At 42.4% G+C, this 23,413-nt stretch overlaps 1 protein-coding gene across 2 annotated transcripts in view; it reads right to left on the reverse strand.

The window, feature by feature from the left end:
* Positions 1-2,773: 2,773 nt before the first annotated feature.
* Positions 2,774-23,413, reverse strand: part of LOC118399906 (zinc finger E-box-binding homeobox 1-like) — a 49,889-nt gene continuing 29,249 nt past the window's right edge. Inside the window, exons 2-9 of one of the 2 annotated variants that reach the window (XM_035796123.2) lie at positions 18,364-18,693; positions 13,875-14,105; positions 9,582-9,796; positions 9,221-9,329; positions 7,604-8,958; positions 7,141-7,377; positions 6,653-6,836; positions 2,774-6,389 (exon numbers count right to left, since the gene is read on the reverse strand). In XM_035796123.2, the coding sequence (XP_035652016.1) occupies positions 5,668-6,389; positions 6,653-6,836; positions 7,141-7,377; positions 7,604-8,958; positions 9,221-9,329; positions 9,582-9,796; positions 13,875-14,105; positions 18,364-18,693 (3,383 nt within the window). In that variant the 3' untranslated portion in view covers positions 2,774-5,667. Of the gene's footprint in view, positions 6,390-6,652; positions 6,837-7,140; positions 7,378-7,603; positions 8,959-9,220; positions 9,330-9,581; positions 9,797-13,874; positions 14,109-18,363; positions 18,694-23,413 lie in introns of both variants that reach the window. The other variant, XM_035796122.2, reaches the window with a different exon arrangement.

The raw sequence follows: 23,413 nt of genomic DNA on the forward strand, positions 1-23,413 counted from the left end.
AGGGTAAAGCAAAATGTACATTTTTATTACAAATATATCCACAGGTTAAAAAACAATACTAAATGTAATTCAATACAAAAGGCATAGCTGAGTTGATAAAAAAAAATACAGCCTGATAAAAGTATTTTTGTGCAGATATAAATATAATAGAATTAACAACAGCTGGTGGCATGAGGCAGTTGTCGGCTTGCAGTTCAATACTACAACATTAGATCATCTTGAAGTTGGTTGACTGGATATATGACTACACTCTCTGTTACTAAATATAGACAAGCCCATGATGGGCTTTCAATTCATAGTGATAGAGTAAGTGTCAGGCATATTCAATTTGTACAACACAAATTCAGAACTATTGAACTAAAATTCACTTTCTGAATACAAATTCAAAATGATTGAATTAAAATCTCATTTCTTTTGGCACTAGTATGGCTCCACACAGGTACCCTGGCAGACATGACTGACTTGACACAGTCCAGGAAGAGCTGTGACACCAGTGGTGTCAGTTCAGCTAAACCTAGGATATGGCAAAGTATGATTTTTTTTTAGGAGGTTGAAGCTCATTTATTACATTTCTACACAATTGAAAAACTCTAAAATGCTATTTTGAGAACAGCAAAAAAAAAAAAAAAAAAAAATAGGCTGCAATGTCAACCACTACTCAACCTCATCATGAATTTAAACATTTACTAGTGGAACGACGAATACAGTGAACATGAAATAGAGGCATAATACACAATATCAAGTCACTGCAAGGCCGAATTAAAATGCCAACATCAAACGTGAAAGTAACCTGTGCATAAAACAGCTGACCGCAAATGCAAACTATGCCAGATAAATCCGACCCTGCATTGAAAGAAAAGGCATAGCCGACATCAAAGGACCTACTTAGGCCTTTACAATCGACACCGACGCAGGAAGACAAACAACACTTGACCAAAGAATGACGAAAATAACGAAACACAAAAAGGAAAATCTACAAATGCATAACACTAGAGAGCTAGCTGATGTTAGCCACCTAGCTAAAATTCATAACATATCATTTGTTTGCAAATTCGTGACATATTTTGTACGTTTTGCAAATTTGTAACATATAATACGAATTATAATTACTAAAATATCATACGAAATGGGTGGTGGACATCCACAAATGAATACATACCATACAAAACACAGTGGTGTAAAGTACATAAGTAAAAATACTTTAAAGTACTACTTAAGTCGTTTTTTGGGTTATCTGCACTTTATTTTACTATTTATATTTTTGCCAATTTTTACTTTTCCTTCACGACATTCCTAAAGAAAATAATGTACTTATTACTCCATACATTTACCCTGACAGGAAAATGATCCAATTCACACACTTATCAAGATAACATCCATTGCCATCCCTACTGCCTCTGATCTGGTGGACTAACTAAACACAAGTGCTTCATTTGTAAATTATGTCTGAGTGTTGGTGTGCCCCTGGCTATCCGTCAATAAAAATGTCTAAAATAATTGTGCCTTCTGGTTTGCTTAATATAAGGAATTTGAAATGGTTTATACTTTACTTTTACTTTTGACTTTTAAGTACATTTGAGCAATTCCATTTACTTTCGATACTTAAATATATTTAAAACCAAAAACTTTTAGACTTGATTTACTCAAGAGGTATTTTACTGGGTGACTTTCACTTCTACTTTAGTAATTTTTTATTAATCAGGTATCTTTACCATCCTACAATTTCTAAAGAGCTGCGTGCCAGTTATGATTTTCAATAATGTATTGTAGGCTACCTAACGGTGCCCAAAAATCCAACTGCCCACCAACTGGAGATGGAAACCCACACACTGTTGAAAGAAAGGAATACATCAAAAACTGAGGCTTGAATGCAAAATAAAGATATTTATTAAAACATCATGGTGCCCAAAAAACTGCCCACAAACTAAATAATTATATAGCTGGCTCTAGACAGAAGGCTGTCCATTCAGCACCAAGCCATGGAGCTCCACTATGCCTTTCTAGTACAGAAAGGCATAGTGGAGCTCCATGGCTTGGTGCTGAGTTGCCAAGTAGCTAAATGTAGAAGAAGTTAAAAAGTTGCTAATTAGGTAAAATGCTAAAAATGTCCGTGATGAGATTCAAACTAACAACCTTTGGGTTACTAGACATTAACGTTATCTGTGATGAGATTCAGACTCTCAACGATCCCCCCCCATCCACCCTCCTTTTGATTTTGCCTAAGGTAACCATCTGTCTTATTATGTAAGGTTATATATGAAGCCACCCTTGTGGAACGGCGCATAAGACTACCATGACAGTGGCATTGTTTAGTGCGCTCATTGTGCTGCATTCAGAGATGTTCCTCGAGTGCGCGCCTAGCTCATTGTCGCACTTGCATTTTTCGCCAGGGAAGGCAAACATTCTGCGAATATTGAAGCGTTGTATCAACGAACAAAGCGGCTCCGAGAATATTGAAACGTTTTGTATCGACCAGGCGGCTCCGATAATATTGATTGCAACCACGGAGGTGGTTGGTGGCACCTTACCACCTTGGGGAGGATGAGCTCGTGGTACGGCTGGAGCGGGCCAGCTTGTCTATCTGCTATTAGTTGCACTATATGGGTGATTATTATACATTTATACTCTTATACTATTATACTTTATTATACTAAAAAAAACAACCCTTCATTCATACTATAGCTAAATAACTTAGCAATATTTAATGACATTTTGCAATCAAGATTGATCTGTAAGAGTATCTCCTTTTAATGAGGAAAACTGATCGAGTGAGAGGTGGAAATCTATTATAGCTATCACAGCCTATATTTTAATAGCAATAAAATAGATTTTGGTTTCGAATGGTCACCAAAAATGAGGGATCCCTCACCTCCCAATTCCCAATTAAATGAACACATGGCTATCAGATTACAACAAGGTATACGAGGCCGAGTTCAAATGCCGACATCACTTTCAAAGCAATCGGATGCACTAACTGGCAAAGCAGACTGACACTTTCTCTGGTCTCTGCTATGCATTTTAATTGGGATTTTAATTATTTTAGTACATTTGTTCAGCCTACTTTAAATGTTTGGTCTTGAGCAAAGGTATGACGGCCATGGGTGACACACTGGTCTGGACAGGATTCCGTTGTACATGCAATATTTGCTCAGAAATTGAGTGGACGCATTAATTGGTACTCTCAAATGTCCAATTATTTTTCCTGGGGAGTTGAGACCTCTCATTGTTTGGATTTACAATTCCAACAGTTGTAATTGAAGGGGGGCTGTGCTCAGGGGGCTGTGTGTGGCTGTGCATGTGGGTGTTTGAGTGAGAAAGACAACGGAGGAGAGCCAACCAGTAAAAGCACAGCCCCCTTAATTATCGACGCATCGTGCTGACAACATCAAAACAGCCTTTCCAGACTCTGAAGTCAGGAAGACTTCACATTAGATGTTAGCAGGACTACCACACAGGTACAGTAGTCAAGTATGTACTGAAGACACTGGCTTGGTCACATCTCAGCTCTCTGTAACTCAATCTTATCGACTGTAGCAGAGAAGTCACAGACGACTCACAGTAGCTGAATACTGTGTATCCGAGGCGGTTTTCACATGGACTACACCACAGTCAGATTGAGGAAGTATGAAGATGATAAATGTTATAGAATCTGTTCTGAGACCTTGACCTCTGTTGCTGTGGACACACCCATAGAAATAGAGACCGAAAGAATGGGAATGTCCAGTTCTAGTAATTCTATTTTTATGTTTACACCAGAACTGCTTTCATTGTGGTGGCATAAACAGTTGTGCTATTGGCACCCTTAAACTTTACAATAAATGGATCAGAATGGATCTTTTCAAAACTGGTTGAATAGCTATTTTTACCCTGCTACTTACCACAGGTTACATCAATTACGCAGTAAACGAGAATCGCCTGCCTCCAACCAAATTAATTAGAATTGTGAGTAATTTATTCCAGGCCATTTGAAGTGAAAAATCTCAATTCCGTTTTGTAATTCTAATTGACCGCCCAGTGCAGTCAAAAACATGATTTCCCTGTGTTTTATATATATTTCCTCAGTATGAGGTTGGAATAATACTGTGAAATTGTGAAAATTATAATGCCCTTTTAGTGTAAGAGCTGTTTGAAAAGATCGGCTGAAATTTCAGTCTGTTTTGGTGGGAAGGAGTTTTGGCCTGCCTGGTGACGTAACCATGCAGTAAATTAGTTAATAGACCAATAAGACAAAAGAGTTCCAAACCTTTTTGCTAGTAACAGCTAGTTTTCACTTTTCCCCTCCGCACTCTAAGACAGTCCTAGCAAAATTCTTGCTTGATAAATTGCTCTTTGCTAAGAATATATTTTCGTTTATTTTCAACCATTTAAATTGAAAACAATGTACTTAATTGTTATCCAGAAATTATTTGATGTTGCAATAAAAACGGTTGCATTGGACCTTTAAAAATGATCTTGGCCCTGTGCAGTTATTAACCAAACAAATAAACGTGTGAACATGAAACGATTTTCAATTTCAACTTATTTGAGAAGAAATAGTGAATCGTGCAAGGGTGCTAATATATTCGAGGGCAACTGTAGTAGAACCTACACTGTGGTACGAGCATAATACTGCACTTATATTTCATAGAGCGAGACAATGTATTTGCGTTTTTTCTAATAGAGACAAAGCAACTCCACATGTCTGCTAAGAGATATGGAACATTTTGTGAGGCAGTACAAGTTTAATTTATTTGCTCCTTCTTCAAAGAAAACAAAATAAAACCATTTTAATTTTGACTCTCGTTTTTCTGTTGTGTGTAGAAATATGGTAAGGTATGGAGAAATCGATTTACCCAGCATTCAACTTCCTAATGGCTCAGTGTAACATTCAGTGAGCGTTTGTAGTGACCGGGCTTCACTGTTGATCTTTTAGACAGTATATTAGCCATTCATTAGTCACCATGGAAACCCAATGGTAAATCTGTGTTTGTATGGAGATACAGTATATTAGTGCCAATATAACTAATTTACATAATTTGGCACTAATCTATCTGCATACTAATGCCCATAATTAATGCACAGCTGACCACAGTCACAATGGACATATCCTAAACCAATTTGTAGCTGTGGCAAAACATAATACATCTTTAATCCTTTATTCTAATTTGAATAATAGTTATTATTTATTGCTTATTCATTTTAAAGCACAGAGGTCAATTGTTTGATACAGTAGAGACCTCTTGGTCTTTGGAGAATAATGATGTCAAATCTGATATAAAAACCTTCAAAAGTGAATACTTGTATTGCCAAATACAAAATACTGTATTATGCTGATAAGGCATCTGGAAACACATTGAACAACACTGCTTGCTACAGAACAACATGAACAACATCTCCTTGCAGTGCATACTCCTTCACCTGTACCTTAAACCAGTCGTAAGTGGTCAACTGGTAGCTGTGATGATAGGTATGTAGTGGTCAACATTGAGCATGCTAACATACCGACCAGCGTGAATATCATACCCATGGCTCTTACTATGCACTTTGTGTTATGCTGTCAGTTCATGTGGTTCTTATTTTGGTTGTGTTCATATGGCTTTGCATTGGAAGTCACTTACTGTACCTGTACAGTATAAGTTTTGCTATATTTTGAACAGTGCATTTTTAAAATATATTTTCACACAGCTCTTAATCCTTATTTGTACATGTTTTGATGCATTGTTTTGGCACACTTGTCCACTGTTGTGACACTGGAGCTTCCGGGCTCAGCTCGTATGTGTCTGTGTTCTGGTCTCCATTTCGTTCCAATGTGTCTTTGTCCCAGTGATGGTTGGTCTCTAGTCCATGAGTCCCTAGACCAGCACTCTCTCTCTCTTCATTGTGTCTGTCGACCTGCTCTTTGTCTCTCTCCCTCTGTTCTCTCTCTCTGTCCCTCCCCACAGGGGACCTCTGTACCAGACTGGGGCTCGGCCCCAATCCCTCACCAGACCTTGACCCTGACAAACTACATGCCTCCTTCATACGTCCGCCTTCAGTCTCTTCTGTCTCGTGCTCCTCTTCTTCCTCCTCTTCATCTACTCTCCCTTCTATCCCACCATCTAGACTGGAGTCACTAAGAAATGTTGGGGTGTCCTCCATGGAAAGGGGGGTGTCCACGGCCATGTGGCCCACATCGATGGGCCCTCCTGGGGTTAGAGGAATCTCCTCACCCCCCTCCTGGTCCTGGTGCAGGCTGCAGTAGGCATACCGATGGTTCATGTGTTGGGAGTAGGAGCCTGAGTGGGAGAAGCGCTTGCCACACTTGTCACACTGGTAGGGCTTCTCTCCAGAGTGCAGGCGGCTGTGTTCAATTAGATGGTGCTTGTGCTTGAAGGCCTTCTTGCAGATCTTGCACTCGTGAGGACGCTTACCTGTGGGAATAGGACAAAACAGAGGCAGATGTGTAACTGTGGCAATTTCTTGATCTAGTACATTTGGTTTTTGTTTTGCTGCAATTGTTAAAGATCGTTTATGTGTATTCAGTTCAGTTCCTTGTTCTGGTTTGGATCATATCTGCCTGATCATGGAACACTCTGCTCACTTTAAGCAACGCAACAGAAACATGATCTATCAATATCAATCACATGCTTCAAAATACATTGAGTAAGATAGTTACAGTAGACTCTGTATTTACCTGTGTGTTCGTACTTGTGTCGGAGCAGAGAGCTGCTCTTCTGGAAGGTTTTGTCACAGATGTCACAAGCGTACAGGCCTTCGTCTGTCTTCTGTAGTCTCTTTCTCCCTGGTACCCCTTCGCCCTCTCCTCCCTCCTGTATCAGAGAGAGGTAGTCCAGACCCCCGCGGCCAATCACCTCACCCTGCAGGACACACACAGACTTACAGACGGAGAGGTCTCTACCCAAAAGGGCAAATGTTTGGCAAACCTTTGGCACATGACATCTTGATGATGGTATTTTCTAGTTGTATACTTGTTCTGACTGAGAAGACATCAACCAACTGGTCTCTATTAACTAGGTTAAGCCTTGTTTTTCATGACAAGATCCATGTAAAATCCATTGTTTGGAATATCTACACTTGGAGGTGACATGAAATACAGTTACACTGTTGGAAGAGACATGTACAGTATTTGTCAGCCCATCTAAGAAAAAACATCAATTTTACCATTAATGCTCGTCTCTCCTGGTGGATCCTCTTCAGCACAGCGTCTGTGTCTGACTCCATCATGTAGGTCATGGGTGAGAGAAATCCCTGGTTGCTAACTGGACGGCTGAGGGGCAGGGAGGGAACCCCATCATGCTCTGAGCCAGCGAGCCCAGCAGGCATCATAGGGTTAAACAGAGGGTAGGCACTGTAGATGGAACCCCCGTCAATATGAGCACCGCTGTAGACTGCATGATGCTGGTGGGATTAGAGTAGATTACTGTAGATTGTAGTTTAAGGAGGCAATTCTTCCCAGTGCTCACACATTAAATACATAAACTGCATAGAAACACAGCACGAAACAAACAACAGTCCATAGTCAGACATAAACAGTACCCCCTCTTCCTGCCCCACATCTGCACACGCACATGGTTTACTTTATTAGGATCCCCATTAGCTATTGCACATGTAGCAGCTACTCTACCTGGTGAGGAGGTGGACTGAGATTGATACTCAGCCTCCGGTGGTGCTGGTTCTCTGCCTGGTCTCTCTGGGTCTTTTGTCTCTTCTCTTCCCAGTGAGGGTGTCCATTATAGGGCTTGCTGTCCTCTATGGCTTTCCCCTCCTGGGGCTTGGGGAGGGAGAGATCCAGGGGTTGGTCATTCTCAGAGCTATATGACCGATGGGTCCTTCCCTGGGGGGCGGCTCGGCTTGCAGGAGTGTTGAGGATGGCAGAGGATAGGTCCAGGCAGGGGTGCGAGCCGAACCCTGAAGAGGGGACCCGTCTTCGCCCCAATGGGGGAGGGGATGACATGTCTGTAGCAGGGCTGGTTGGTGCTGGGTGGCCAGGGCTGACCTCACTCCTGCCACTCTCCTGGCTGGACCAATGGGACCTCATGGCAAGTGAGTCTGGGCTGGGCGGGAAGGGGGAGTGCATGCCAACCAGCAGCTGCTGAGGGACAGAGTTCCAGCTGGGTCTCTGGAGAGGAGACTTGTCTTTCGGGAAACCGTTGGTCATCGCTGGGGGTTTGTGGTTATCAGGTGATGGTGGTGGGTGGAGAGGGGGTCTGGTGGAGAAGTAGAGGGGGGAGAGGTGTTTTTTACTGCGAGGATCCTCAGACACCTCCATGGCCTCTCGGTAAATCTTACAGAGGTAGCGCTCGTGCTGGAGTAAGATGGCGGGGCTGGGAAAGAGCTGGGAGCACCAACGACATGTTACCCCTCCACTTACCCCCTGGCCATCACCCGAGCCGGCACGGTCGCGTTTTAGTTTCAACAGAGCCTCCGGTGATGCCTTCCCATCTCTCCCGCCATTGTGAACCCCCAGTCTTCCTTCCTCCCTGGCTGAGCCAGACCCTCCCTCCTCCTTGTGCAGCATCGCCTGCAGCATCTGCTCAAACTTTTCCCCGGTGCCGGCATGGAGGTACGGCAGCAGGGTGGACTCCTTGAACACACTGGCCCGGAGAAAGCGTTCCGGCGTGGGGTCCCACCGCCGGCCCAACTCCCAGCCTAGCTCCTGGCCCCGGAGGAGACGCGTACCATGGTCTCTAGGGAGATATAGGTTCCTCTCTAACCCCATTGGAGGACGTTCCTCCTGGGTGTGGGGAAGGTAGGGAGAGCCCATCCTACTGCTGTTCCTTCCACTACCTGCAGAGGGCGACGCAAGTGAGGAGTAGTAGGCCCCATGGTGGCCATGTCCGTTGTTATAGCTCCCCTCTCCTCCTCCTCCGCTGCCTCCTCCTCCTCCGGTCAGGCACTTCTTACTGCTGAGATGTGAGCTGTAGGAGCCAGAGTGAGAGAAACGCTTCTTGCAATTGGAGCACTCGTACGGTTTCTCACCTAAAGGAAGCAGCGCAGACAGGGAATATCAATCCAAGATACTACAGTTCAGAAAACATTTAATTGTAAAGAAAAACTGATTTGACTTCATAGAGGAGATCATGCTCTTCTGCTCTTGATTCTACCCTCTTAACCACCTATCCTTAATAATAAACCTGTTGTACATAAGGCACTACCTATATGAGATTCTACTGAACCTACAGTAGCTTATCTGACACGACGTAAAGTTGACGGGATCGATTTGGATTGTCCATTTCCTTACCACTGTGGATGCGGAGGTGCTCCTTGAGATGGTGTTTGTACTTGAAGGCTTTCCCACACTGAAGACACTTGAACTTCCTGCTCTCTATGCCATGGTCGGACCCATGGTGCTGTACCAACATCACACACAGACATAACCATACATACAGTCAAATCAGTAGGCCTGCCTACAAGAGATTAAGAATTCACATGAGGTCGGCATTGCATGTTCAACAGTCAAACTAAATGAACTAACACAACACTCTTTTCGGAGTCATTTTCGGAGCTGGTTCATATCCAGCTCAAAATACCATTAAAAAGAGTGCCACCTTGTAGTAGATGGACTCCAAAATAATTATTTTATATTTCTTCCAGTGTCTCACCTTATCCTCTACCTGACTGTGCAGTGCCATGTGTTGTTCCATCTGTGCCCTATAGCGGGGTGTGTACCCACAGACCGGGCACACCATGTGCCCCCCGTCCCGCTCATGGCAGAACTTGATGTGCTCGTGTAGAGACATACCGAGGTGGTAGGTGCGCTTGCAGAAAGGACATGCCTGAAGGTTCCTAATAGCATCCGGACTCAGAGGGATGCCATCTAGGGTGCACACGCACCAGAGAGAGAGAGAGGGTGAACTAAACCTTCAGGAAGATACAATGTCCAGTCCTCAAACTATATCTACATACAGTTCAACTCCGAAGTTTACATACACTTATGTTGGAGACATTAAAACTCGTTTTTCAACAACTCCGCAAATGTCTCGTTAACAAACTATAGTTTTGGGAAGTCGGTTAGGACATCTACTTTGTGCATGACAGAAATAACTGTTCCAACAATTGTTTATAGACAGATTATTTCACTTATAATTCACTGTATCACAATTCCAGTGGGTCAGAAGTTTACATACACTAAATTGACTGTGCCTTTAAACAGCTTGCTTTATTTATTTTTGTATTTTTGTATTTCACCTTTATTTAACCAGGTACAATTGCGACATACTTTGAGTCAATTGGAGGTGTACCTGTGGATGTATTTCAAGGCCTACCGTCAAACTCAGTGCCTCTTTGCTTGACATCATGGGGAAATCAAAAGAAATCAGCCAAGACTGACCTCCACAAGTCTGGTTCATTCTTAGGAGCAATTTACAAATGCCTGAAGGTACCACGTTCATCTGTACAAACAATAGTATGCAAGTATAAATACCATGGGACCATGCAGCTGTCATACCGCTCAGGAAGGAGACGCGTTCTGTCTCCTAGAGATTAACATACTTTGGGGAAAAAAGTGCAAATCAATCCCAGAACAACAGCAAAGGACCTTGTGAAGATGCTGGAGGAAACAGGTACAAAACGATCTATATCCACAGTACAACGAGTCCTATATTGACATAACCTGAAAGGCTGCTCAGCAAGGAAGAAGCCACTGCTCCAAAACTGCCATAAAGAAGGCAGACTACAGTTTTCAACTGCACATGGGGACAAAGATCGTACTTTTTGGAAAAATGTACTCTGATGAAACAAAATGGAACTGTTTGGCCATAATGACCATCGTTATGTTTGGAGGAAAAAGGGGGAGGCTTGCAATCCGAAGAACACCAACCCAACCGTGAAGCATAGGGGTGGCAGCATCATGTTGTGGGGGTGCTTTGCTGCAGGAGGGACTGGTGTGCTTCACAAAATAGATGGCTTCATGAGGTAGGAAAATGACGTAGATATATTGAAGCAACATCTCAAGACATCAGTCAGGAAGTTAAGAACCAGCCCAGTCACGGACCAGGATGTCTTGCTCCCAGGCAGACTAAATAACTTTTTTGCCCGCTTTGAGGACAAAAAAGTCAGTGCCACTGACACGGCCTGCAACGAAAACATGCGGCCTCTCCTTCACTGCAGCCGAGGTGAGTAAAACATTTAAACGTGTTAACCCTCGCAAGGCTGCAGGCCCAGACGGCATCCCCAGCCCCGCCCTCAGAGCATGCGCAGACTGGCTGGCTGGTGTGTTTACGGACATATTCAATCAATCCCTATACCAGTCTGCTGTTCCCACATGCTTCAAGAGGGCCACCATTGTTCCTGTTCCCAAGAAAGCTAAGGTAACTGAGCTAAACGACTACCGCCCCGTAGCACTCACTTCCGTCATCATGAAGTGCTTTGAGAGACTAGTCAAGGACCATATCACCTCCACCCTACCTGACACCCTAGACCCACTCCAATTTGCTTACCGCCCAAATAGGTCCACAGACGATGCTATCTCAACCACACTGCACACTGCCCTAACCCATCTGGACAAGAGGAATACCTATGTGAGAATGCTGTTCATCGACTACAGCTCGGCATTCAACACCATAGTACCCTCCAAGCTCGTCATCAAGCTCGAGACCCTGGGTCTAGACCCCGTCCTGTGCAACTGGGTACTGGACTTCCTGACGGGCCGCCCCCAGGTGGTGAGGGTAGGCAACATCTCCACTGATCCTCCACTGGGGCCCCACAAGGGTGCTCTGAGCCCTCTCCTGTACTCCCTGTTCACCCACGACTGCGTGGCCACGCACGCCTCCAACTCAATCATCAAGTTTGCGGACGACACAACAGTGGTAGGCTTGATTACCAACAACGACGAGATGGCCTACAGGGAGGAGGTGAGGGCCCTCGGAGTGTGGTGTCAGGAAAATAACCTCACACTCAACGTCAACCAAACTAAGGAGATGATTGTGGACTTCAGGAAACAGCAGAGGGAACACCCCCCTATCCACATCGATGGAACAGTAGTGGAGAGGGTAGTAAAGTTTTAAATTCCTCGGCATACACATCACAGAGAAACTGAATTGGTCCACTCACACAGACAGCATCGTGAAGAAGGCGCAGCAGCGCCTCTTCAACCTCATGAGGCTGAAGAAATTTGGCTTGTCACCAAAAGCACTCACAAACTTCTACAGATGCACAATCGAGAGCATCCTGGCGGGCTGTATCACCGCCTGGTACGGCAACTGCTCCGCCCACAACCGTAAGGCTCTCCAGAGGGTAGTGAGGTCTGCACAACGCATCACCGGGGGCAAACTACCTGCCCTCCAGGACACCTACACCACCCGATGTTACAGGAAGGCCATAAAGATCATCAAGGACAACAACCACCCGAGCCACTCGGAGGAAAGAAGCATGATGAGCGAGTGCCTGTTTTCTTTCTCAAAATGTTTTCATGTGTGAGTTTTGTAAATAGTAGATCCTTGTTATGTTAGTCTTTAGGAATACACTGTTTGTACATATTTATAAATATTTCTTCTTTTTTTTTTTTTTTTTTTGTATGTTCACCACGCTATCATCCAGAAGGCGAGGTCAGTACAGGTGCATCAAAGCTGGGACCGAGAGACTGAAAAACAGCTTCTATCTCAAGGCCATCAGACTGTTAAACAGCAACTACTAACATTGAGTGGCCGCTGCCAACACACTGACTCAACTCCAGCCACTTTAATAATGGGAACTGATGGGAAATTATGTAAAATATATCACTAGCCACTTTAAACAATGCTACCTAATATAATGTTTACATACCCTACATTATTCATCTCATATGTATACGTATATATATACTGTACTCTATATCATCTACTGCATCCTTATGTAATACATGTATCACTAGCCACTTTAACTATGCCACTTTGTTTACATACTCATCTCATATGTATATACTGTACTCCATACCATCTACTGTATCTTGTCTATGCTGCTCTGTACCATCACTCATTCATATATCTTTATGTACATATTCTTTATCCCCTTACACTGTGTATAAGACAGTAGTTTTGGAATTGTTAGTTAGATTACTTGTTGGTTATTACTGCATTGTCGGAACTAGAAGCACAAGCATTTCGCTACACTCGCATCTGCTAACCATGTGTATGTGACAAATACAATTTAATTTGATTTGATTTGATTTGAAGAAGGTCAGGAAGGTCTTCCAAATGGGTCTTCCAAATGGACAATGACCCTAAGCATACTTCCAAAGTTGTTGCAAAATGGCTTAGGGACAACAAAGTCAAGGTATTGGAGTGGCCATCACAAACCTCAATCCCATAGAAATTGTGTGGGCAGAACTGAAAAAGTGTGTGCGAGCAAGCAGGCCTGCAAACCAACTTATTGTGTGAAGCTTGTGGAAGGCTACGCGAAATGTTTGACCCTAGTTAAACAATTTAAAGGCAATGCTACCAAATACTAATTGAGTAGTATGTAAACTTCTGACTCACTGGGAAGGTGATGAAAGAAATAAAAGCTGTAAAAGCTGAAATAAATCATTCTCTCTATCTACTATTATTCTGACATTTCACATTCTTAAAATAAAGTGGTGATCCTAACTGACCTAAGACAGGGGATTTTTACTGGGATTAAATGTCAGGAATTGTGAATAACTGAGTTGAAATGTAGTTGGCTAAGGTGTATGTAAACTTCTGACTTCAACTGCACGTATATCTATAGGCCTCTAAAGATAGGCTTCACATTTTTCCCCCTGCCATTTTGAAAAAAAGTAGCTCTATGAATCTTGTAGCAAGCCTTAATAGAGATTACGAGAAATGTGTTTGTGTGAAAGCAGACAGTCGTCTACCTGGAAAACTAGCCTTATTAGCAAGCAGTAGATAGAGACATGCAGTGTGTTTGCGTCAAAGCAGGCAGAGAGTAGCCTACAGTACCTTGTCCCTCAGGTGAGCGCTGCGTCCCAGGAGACCAGATGGGAAGGGGGTCATCGTGAAGGTTCAGGCTGCCAGGGTGATACATGGCTGGGGCTGTAGCGCTGCCGTTAGGGGGCTGATGGTGCTGGTGGTAGTGGTGGGAGGCAGGGTGGTGGGAGGATGCCTTTCTCAGCTGCACCAGAAAGTCATAGTGGGCCATGTCCTCCAGGGCCTGACTGTCTGACCTGTGACCTGCTGGGAAAAAGAGGGATAGGGGATAAAAACGTGTGCTGTGCCTAAAGACACCCAACAAACCATAAGCTCTCATGCCCTATTGATTAAATATGATGTAATGATATGAAATGAACAGAGACTGTGAGCAAATCCCAAATTACAGTATTTTATGTGTAGTGAATTGAATTAATAGTCAACTGGTCTGGTTCCATATTGTAAACAAAATAGAACAGATAGAGAGGGCACATTCACAATGACACTATTTTCTATGAAGGGCACTACTCTGGTCGAATGTAGTGCACTAATTTTATTAACAACTATGAAAGAGAGAAGTTGTCTGCTCTGGGCATCTGCAGGAATAGCCAAGAAGCTTTTGTCATTGACCTTGAGTGCTGTAACAGGCAGCGAAACCCACAGACGTAATGTCATGTGAAGAGAAGACGAGAGACGAGAGGGCGCTTTGCTTTCTATCACAATCAGAGTGCTCTGCTCTGCACTGAGTTGCCTGCCTGTGACAGACTTTGAGGAAGTTTTTTCAAATGTTTGCAGATGTTGGCATATTTTGATCCGTTCTTCATGTGGCGAGGGAAGAGCCTGTGTGGTTGAGTGTTGTAAAAATTGGGCTTTGCATTCATCAGGCACAGCCAACTCACATGAGGTGAGAGAGGAGAGAGGGAAAGAAAGGGAGAGAGAGAGAGAGATAGAGAGTGTGTGTGTGTGTGTGTGTGTGTGTGTGTGTGTGTGTGTGTGTGTGTGTGTGTGTGTGTGTGTGTGTGTGTGTGTGTGTGTGTGTGTGTGTGTGTGTGTGTGTGTGTGTGTGTGTGTGTGTGTGTGTGTGTGAGTGTGTGAGAGTGTGAGTGTGTGAGAGAGAGAGAGAGAGAGAGAGAGAGAGAGAGAGAGAGAGAGAGAGAGAGAGAGAGAGAGAGAGAGAGAGAGAGAGAGAGAGAGAGAAAGAGAGAGAAAGAAAGAGGACAGGGAGCAACAAGTGATTGTTAGGAGGCGGGCTGTGTGAGCCTCTGATCTCCTATCTAAATAAAAGGGAAGTGTGTGTGAGCGTGTGTGTCTCTGAGCAAAATGAAAGGGAAAGCCTCTCAGATTCTGTTCTGTTCTGATTTCGGTACGGTATCATCACCTCTTTGGTGCATGGAAATATTGCGACATTGTGGTGGAATGACTCTTTTGTCATGCTGCAGCATATTCAAAGACTATGCTTGTATCTTAAATGGCACTTAATACCTTACATATACTGAACAACTATCTAAAAACAACATGCAGCACTTTCAATGATTTTACTCAGTTACAGTTCTTATAAGGGGATCAGTCAATTGAAATAAATGTTAGGCCTTAATCTATGGATTTCATATGACTGGGAATACAGATGTGCATCTGTTGGTCACAGATGCCTTAAAAAAAGGTAGGGGAGTGGTTCAGAAAACCAGTCGGTTTCTGGTGTGACCACCATTTTCCTCATGCAGCGTGACTCATCTCCTTTTATCAGCCTGGAATGTTCTTCAATGGCTGTGTGAAGTTGCTGGATATTGGCTGGAATTGGAACACATGTAAATCCAGAGCATCCCAAACATGCTCAATGGGTGACATGTCTGGTGTGTAATGCAGGCCATGGAAGAACTGGGACATTTTCAGCTTCCAGGATTTGTGTACAGATCCTTGTGACATGGGGCCATGCAATATCATGCTGAAACATGAGGTGATGGCGGAAGATGAATGGCACGACAATGGGCCTCAGGATCTTGTCACTGTATCGCTGTGCATTAAAATTGCAATCAATAAAAATGCAATTGTGTTTGTTCTCCATAGCTTATGCCTGCCCATACTAGAACCCCACCACCACCATGGGGCATCTGTTCACCATGTTGACATTAGCAAACCGCTAGCCCACACAACGCCAAAAACGTGGTCTGCGGTTGTGAGGCCAGTTGAACATACTGCCAAATTCTCTAAAATGACATTGGAGGTGGCTTATGGTAGAGAAATGAACATTAAATTCTCTGGCAACAGCTCTGGTGGACATTCCTGCAGTCAGCATGCTAATTGCCCAAACTTGAGACATTTGTGGCATCGTGTTGTGTGACAAAACTGCACATTTTAGAGTGGCATTTTATTGCTCAAGGGGTACCCTTGTAATGATCATGCTGTTGAATAAGCTTTTTGATATGCCACACCTGTCAGGTGGATGGTTTATCTTGGCAAAGGATATCTTGGCACTAACAGGGATGTAAACAAATTTGTGGAAAACCGTTTTGAGAAATAAGCTTTTTGTGCACATGGGACATTTCTGGGATCTTTCAATTCAGCTCAAGGAACACTTTACATGTTGCGTTTATATTTTTGTTCAGTATAGTACACTACTTTTGACCAAAGCTCTATGGTAGTAGTTTACTATAGGGTGCCATTAGGGATATTTGGGACAAACAAATCTTGGTTAACCCAAAACTAAAGTCTTGCATAATTGGTCAGATGCTCAATTAAGTTCTGGATCATATGTGTTAACCTCTTCAACCTATGGAGGCGCTATGTCATTATTGGATAAAAAAAACGTGCCCGTTTTAAGCGCAATATTTTGTCATGAAAAGATGCTCGACTATGCATATAATTGCCAGCTTTGGAAAGAAAACACTCTGACGTTTTCAAAACTGCAAAGATATTATCTGTGAGTGCCCCAGAACTGATCTTACAGGCGAAACCAAGATGAAACTTCAAACAGGAAATGAGCAGGATTTTTGACGCTCTGTTTTACTATCGTCTCCTTATAAATATGAATATATAATATGTGAATATGCTGTGAACGAGCTTATGCGCTCTGCCGTTCGTCCAAGATGTCTGCAGCATTGTGACGTGTTTGTAGGCATATCATTGGAAGATTGACCATAAGAGACTACATTTACCTGGTGTCCCGCCCGGTGTCCTGTGTTGAAATTATTGCGTAATCTGTAGGTCCATGCGCGTTCCATTTCTTCAGAAGAGAAAGTCAACTGCCACGAAGGATTTATCCTCGATAGATATGTGAAAAACACCTTGAGGATTGATTCTAAACATCAGTTTGCCATGTTTCTGTCAATTTTATGGAGTTAATTTGGAAAAAAGTTTGCGTTTTAATGACTTAATATTTTTTTTCTTACCCAAACGTGATGAACAAAACGGAGCGATTAGTCGACACAAATAATATTTTTTTGTAAAAATGGAACATTTGCTATCTAACTGAGTCTCCTCATTGAAAACATCTGAAGTTCTTCAAAGGTAAATGATTTTATTTGAATCCTTTTCTGTTTTTTGTGAAAATGTTGCATGCTGAAAGCCAGGATTAATACTATGCTAGGCTATCAATACTGTTACACAAATGCTTGTTTAGCTATGGTTCAAAAGCATATTTTGAAAATCTGAGACGACAGTGTTGTTAACAAAAGGCTAAGCTTGAGAGCAAATAGATTAATTTCATTTCATTTGCGATTTTCATGAATAGTTAACGTTGTGTTATGCTAATGAGCTTGCGGATAGATTTACACAATCCTGGATACAGGTTTTTTTCGTAGCGAAACGTGACGCAGAAAACGGAGCGATTTGTCCTAAACAAATAATCTTTCAGGAAAAACTGAACATTTGCTATCTGAGTCTCCTCGTTGAAAACATCCGAAGTTCTTCAAAGGTAAATTATTTTATTTGAATGCTTTTCTGGTTTTTGTGAAAATGTTGCCTGCTGAATGCTAACGCTAAATGCTACGCTAAATGCTACGCTAGCTATCAATACTGTTACACAAATGCTTGTTTTGCAATGGTTGAGAAGCATATTTTGAAAATCTGAGATGACAGTGTTGTTAACAAAAGGCTAAGCTTGAGAGCAAATAGATTAATTTCATTTCATTTGCGATTTTCATGAATCGTTAACGTTGCGTTATGGTAATGAGCTTGAGGCTGTAGTCACGATACCGGATCCGGGATGGCTCGACGCAAGAAGTTAAGAGAAGGCATAGAACGAGTATCGGAACCGGAGTGAAAAGCTCCACCCTTTTTCTTTCTAGTTGCAGGTAAGTCTATAGGCCAAATGTCCCCTCCCCTTCCAAAATTCGAAAGATACAAAAACCTGCGAAATCGTGATTTGTCCAAAGCACCGGAAACTAATACTGCTCGTTATCTCACGCATCCCGTTGTATCATGACAGATCTATGGTACCATCCTTGTTTAAGTAGTCTGTCCATAAGAAAATAGGGACAAACCAAGACTGAAGAAGAAAAAGTGTGACCTTTGTTGATAAGCTTACTATAGGTCTTGAGTGATCCCTGCTCCCTCTCTCCATCCTTGTCCTCCATGGTTAGCCCACTCCCAGGGCTCTCCTCCTCCTCAGCCCCCTCTGCCCAGTGGCCCCCTCTGGGGCTGGGGCTGAGGCTTAGGTTGTGGGGCCGAGTTGAGAGGCCCCTAGGGCTGGGGCTGCCTGCTGGCTCAGTCCCCTCCCCGTCACCCTCTCCCTCGCTGGGGGTCAGACTGGTCTTGTCCAGGCTGTCCTGATAGTCCTGGACCTCTAGGCTCCACAAACCCACCTTATCATCATCCTTCCCCTCCGAGCCCAGGGAACTGGCCTGCTCAATGTCCACTGTCGAGAGTGTGTGTGAGAGAGAGAGAGAGAGGGAGAGAGAGAGAGAGAGAGAGAGAGAGAGAGAGAGAGAGAGAGAGAGAGAGAGAGAGAGAGAGAGAGAGAGAGAGAGGAGGGTGGAAAGGAGGTTTATAAGTTACGTTTAAGGTCATTTGATTTCACTCTCATTAGAATCTAAATTAATTAAGAGTCTACTTAAATAAAGTACAAAAATATTAAATTATAAAAGAAACCTTACATTTAAAACCTTGCAACCATGTAATTCCCCTCAATTCCCCTCAATTATTAGTTCAAGTGGTGGCTATTTTCACAGGGTTAATAGAACTCTTCTGTTATTTTTGACATTGCGTTGCTGACATATCTAACACGGTGAGAGAACATTTTAAAAGGCAAAATGCACCGACATAACTGGAAAGTGTATGAAACAGCAGAGTACAACACATGAAAGTGTGAGAGTGCTATTGTATCCAGGGCCACTTTTTTCCCACCGCGGAGACAATGAATGATTATCAAACACACGCACACACACACATGCAAGTACACACAAACACACATGCAAGTAGACACACACACATCTGAGAGGGACCATATAAGCCACTTTTTTTCCCATCATGAAGAGAAATTCATGTGGATCACAAACACATGCAGGGGATTTCAACTGTAGACACTTATTTCCCAAAGTCTTCTGAGGTCTCTCTCTTTCTATCTCTTTCCCCTCACTCTGATTAGCAATATCTAATCCTTACTACATAGAACCATGCATTCACTTTGATGGGTTAATATAGAACTTTACTTTTTAACAGGGCAGCTCTTTGAGGCACAGGGTTGGCACATGAAAATAAGTGTTTATGTTTCTCTATGAAAAACGGTGTAAGTCACCTCAATCAAAGCCAAACAAAAACACAACAGTTAATAAACTATAAAATTCAGCTCTGCAACGTTCACTGGGTATGGCGGGGACATTTCCACATTCTGAAATGGCATTTTTGTATCAGTTGTATCATTAGAATGTGATACAAAACGAGGCAACACGTGCTTTAGGACCATGCGGACACCTCCTAGCTGTCGGGTAGGCTGTTTGGAGTGTTTATCCGGCTGGATATAAAAAAATATATAATAATATTTAGCTATGTCCCCCTCACTTCTAAAAGCACATTTACGTCCCTGATAAAATTAGAACTCGCACATACGGTTTTGTAGAGCATGTATGAGTACAGATATTGAACGAAAGTATTGCGTCTGAATTATGAATTGTAGCTCAGTTGGTAGAGGGTGGTGCTTGTAATGCCAGGGTACTGGGTGCAATTCCTGGGCCCACCCATATTTAAAATATATGCAGGCATGACTTTCAGATGCTTTGGATAAAAGCGTCTGCTAAATGGCATTGATATATAAAGTGGGAAACATTTTCAGCTTCGCTCTGACCGCATTGGCAATATCTAATCATTACCACATAGAACCATACATTCACTTTGATGAGTTTAGCACTGCACAGAACCATTCACTTTGATGGGTTTATATACAGTACATCATTGCATATCACTAAAGACGAAGCTCTGATGTGTGTGACTTTGACAATATTTTCCACTAGATACAGTATGTGCTGAAATGGCACTGATAGGAGCAGTGTTGACAAAGTAAAAATGTCATCCTGCAGTTTGTTTCCTCGTGTATTGATTGTTTAAAACTCCTACTGTTCATGTGACATCAAATGAAGGCAAACACACAAGCTACATATTTTCCGTTAAATAAACACAAAAAATACAACCTAAACACAGATACCTTAACAAATGAGAACTCGGAGAGGGTACAGTACAGCATGTGTACACACTTTGAATGAGATGTTTTTATTGTATGTATTGTATGTATTTACTGTTATGAAGTCATGGAATTAATCACTGGCCTGTATTCAGTTCATAGGCATGTGAATTACTTTCAGCTTTGCTACGAGTACATCGTAAATGGCTATTTATGAAGCCGTTTTACATTTACATCTCCAAGGAATGACTCTAGGTATGACTGGATTTCTATTCTCTTCTCATTTAAAAAAAATAATCATGGAAATGACCCCCTAGGTTTTTGTCTTACGTTATGTGATTGTGTTCACACACGGTGAGTAAGCAGATTGAGTTCATGTTTGGGGAACCCACTGCCATTTTAGAAGAATAAAATATATATTGGTAAAATGAGTCATCAAAATGGGACACACTTGTATCATTCTCACTGACTGCATATACAGAAGAGCTGAGGTGAGTAAATTCAGACGTGACCTTTATAGTTATGACTGTGATGCTTTGACTGTCGTGGAGAGGTGGGCCGGTGGGCTCGAGGGGCAGCCCAGAAATGCAGCTATTTCATTTCCAGCATCCTCAGTTTCGCTCTGCTCTCTCACAGTAAATGCATGCTCCGGCTGACTTGCAGGGAGCGTGGTTCACAACGCCCCACGCTAAATTCACTAGTCATCAACTCCGTATTAAATAAGATTACTCTTCACTGCCGTACCAGATATTAGAAGCACACAGGGAGCTATTTCTCTGCTCTGCTATGAGCTGAGAGTGAGATAACTCCTATAAAGACTTTTGAAGAGGCAAAATGAGGGATGTGCTGCGCCGAGTTGTTCGGCATCTCCTCTGTCTGTCTTATCACTGAAGTTGGTGTCAGCACAGTGATGTAGATATTAATATGGTGAGTGTTCTTGTTCTCAGACAGTCCTCCAAACAGTCCCCTGAGGACTCACTGATCGACAGCCCCAACCATGTGATGCAGCAGAGTAGCGCGATTAAAGGTTTACAATGCCATCCCACGAAACATGCAAAATGACAGTTGTCCTGTGTTCTCACTTGTGTTCTACTCTCAAATTCCTCTCCTCTCCTTCTCTCTTTTTCTCCATCTCTCCTGTCTCCTCCTTCCTAGCCCCTGCACTGTTCAGCCTCTCTTGGATTTATTGGTTCTTACCCAATATAAAAGAGTTTGTGAAGAATGCACTTTGCTATCCAAATAAATACATCAAGTGTGCAGATAATGAAAGCAATCCCCAGGCCAGGTTGTGTGATGCTGCTTTAATGACAGCACATGCCGTACAGTGTCAATCACTGTTATAGGAGAGAAAAATGTAATCCAATTTGGGAGGTAATGTGGACCAGACCAAAGTTCTCTCTCTCACTGGTAGGTTGGGACTGACTGTATGGCTGAGCCCAAATGGCACCCTATTCCCTACATAGTGCACTACGTTTGGCCAGAGCCTTATGGGCCCTGGTCAAAAGTAGTGCGCTTATATAGCGAGTTGGGTGTGATTTGGGGTGTACTATATGTCTTACAGAGAAATCCCAGCAGGAATTAGAGTTTCGTCTCAACTACATGCTGCAACACGGGCCATATAGTTGTACCTCTCTATCTCCCGTCATTTCAGGAAATAGATTGGATCACAATTTCATCCCATGTAAAAGGAATGTAAATGTAGTCTCTCTGTCTTTCCACAGTTCAGCTAGATCTCAGTGAAGGGAGATACAGTAGGAGCGACCAAGCCTAACTCTGGAGCCATCTACTGTACTGAAGCAAGATATTATACCATGTGGTGTGGCAACAAAGTTGACGTTAAATTTGACTATAAAATAGATTAAAATCATTTGTATTTTGAAAAGAGTTTAAATATAAAGCAATTCTGCAGCCTACTCCATTCTCTGTCAGTCAGTCATTACAAAGCTATATAAATGCAATATTAGCAAAACTTTTGATAAGTCAATTATCCCATTAATCATTCATATTGGTAAAAGTCCTCATTAAATTGCTACCTTTCATAAATTAGATAAAGGCCCCTGAAATTATTTTATAATAATACACCTGCTCAGAGAAAGAGATTTCGTTTAAGAAGTCTTTTTTTTTTACAAATCTAGAAAAGTTAGGGCTAACAATGATTAGCGCCCCTGTTTTCAGTACTCCAGCACCCTACCCTTGCGAGGATAATGACAACAATACTTTTCCTAAAAATGTTTTATGAGATTGGAGAACAAAATAGCCCAATAACATCAAATATGCACCACCATATTTTACCATAATTGCTGAAAAATATATATATGTATATATTTGACCATATTTGGTGGTAAAATACGGTGGTGGATCTTCGATGTTATGGGGCTAGTTTGCTTCCACTGTCGTGGGGCCCTTTTCGAGGTCAACGGCATCATGAACTATACCAAGATGGCCACAAGTGGATCTTCCAGCAAGACAATAACTACAAGCACTAATCAACATCCACAAAGAACTAGTTAATTGACCACAAAATCAACGTTTTGCAAGGGCGATCTCAAGTCTCCGGACATGAACCCTATTGAAAACCTGTGGTTTGAATTGAAGAGGGCTGTCCATAAGTGCAGATGAAGGATATCAAGGATCTGGAAAAATTCTGTATGAAGGAATGGTTTTACGATCCCTTCCCAATGTCTTCTGCAATCTCAATAAAACATTTATAAAAAAGGCCAGTGTCATTATCCTCGCAAGGGGAGGATGCTAGAGTACTGAAAACAGGGTTGCCAATCATTTTGACCACAACATTTTTTAATTTTTTTTTTATAACTTGTTCAAACAAATCTCTTTCTCTGAGCAATTGTATTTGTACAAAATAATATCATTTCCCAAAATGTTTTACAGTCTTTTTTGCTCATCTATATCAAGGGTGGCAATTATGTGAATTTCTCAAAATACTTTTAGTTCCCTAAAATGG

The sequence above is a fragment of the Oncorhynchus keta genome, chromosome 21 (genome assembly GCF_023373465.1).
Source record: "Oncorhynchus keta strain PuntledgeMale-10-30-2019 chromosome 21, Oket_V2, whole genome shotgun sequence".
Lineage (NCBI taxonomy): Eukaryota > Metazoa > Chordata > Actinopteri > Salmoniformes > Salmonidae > Oncorhynchus > Oncorhynchus keta.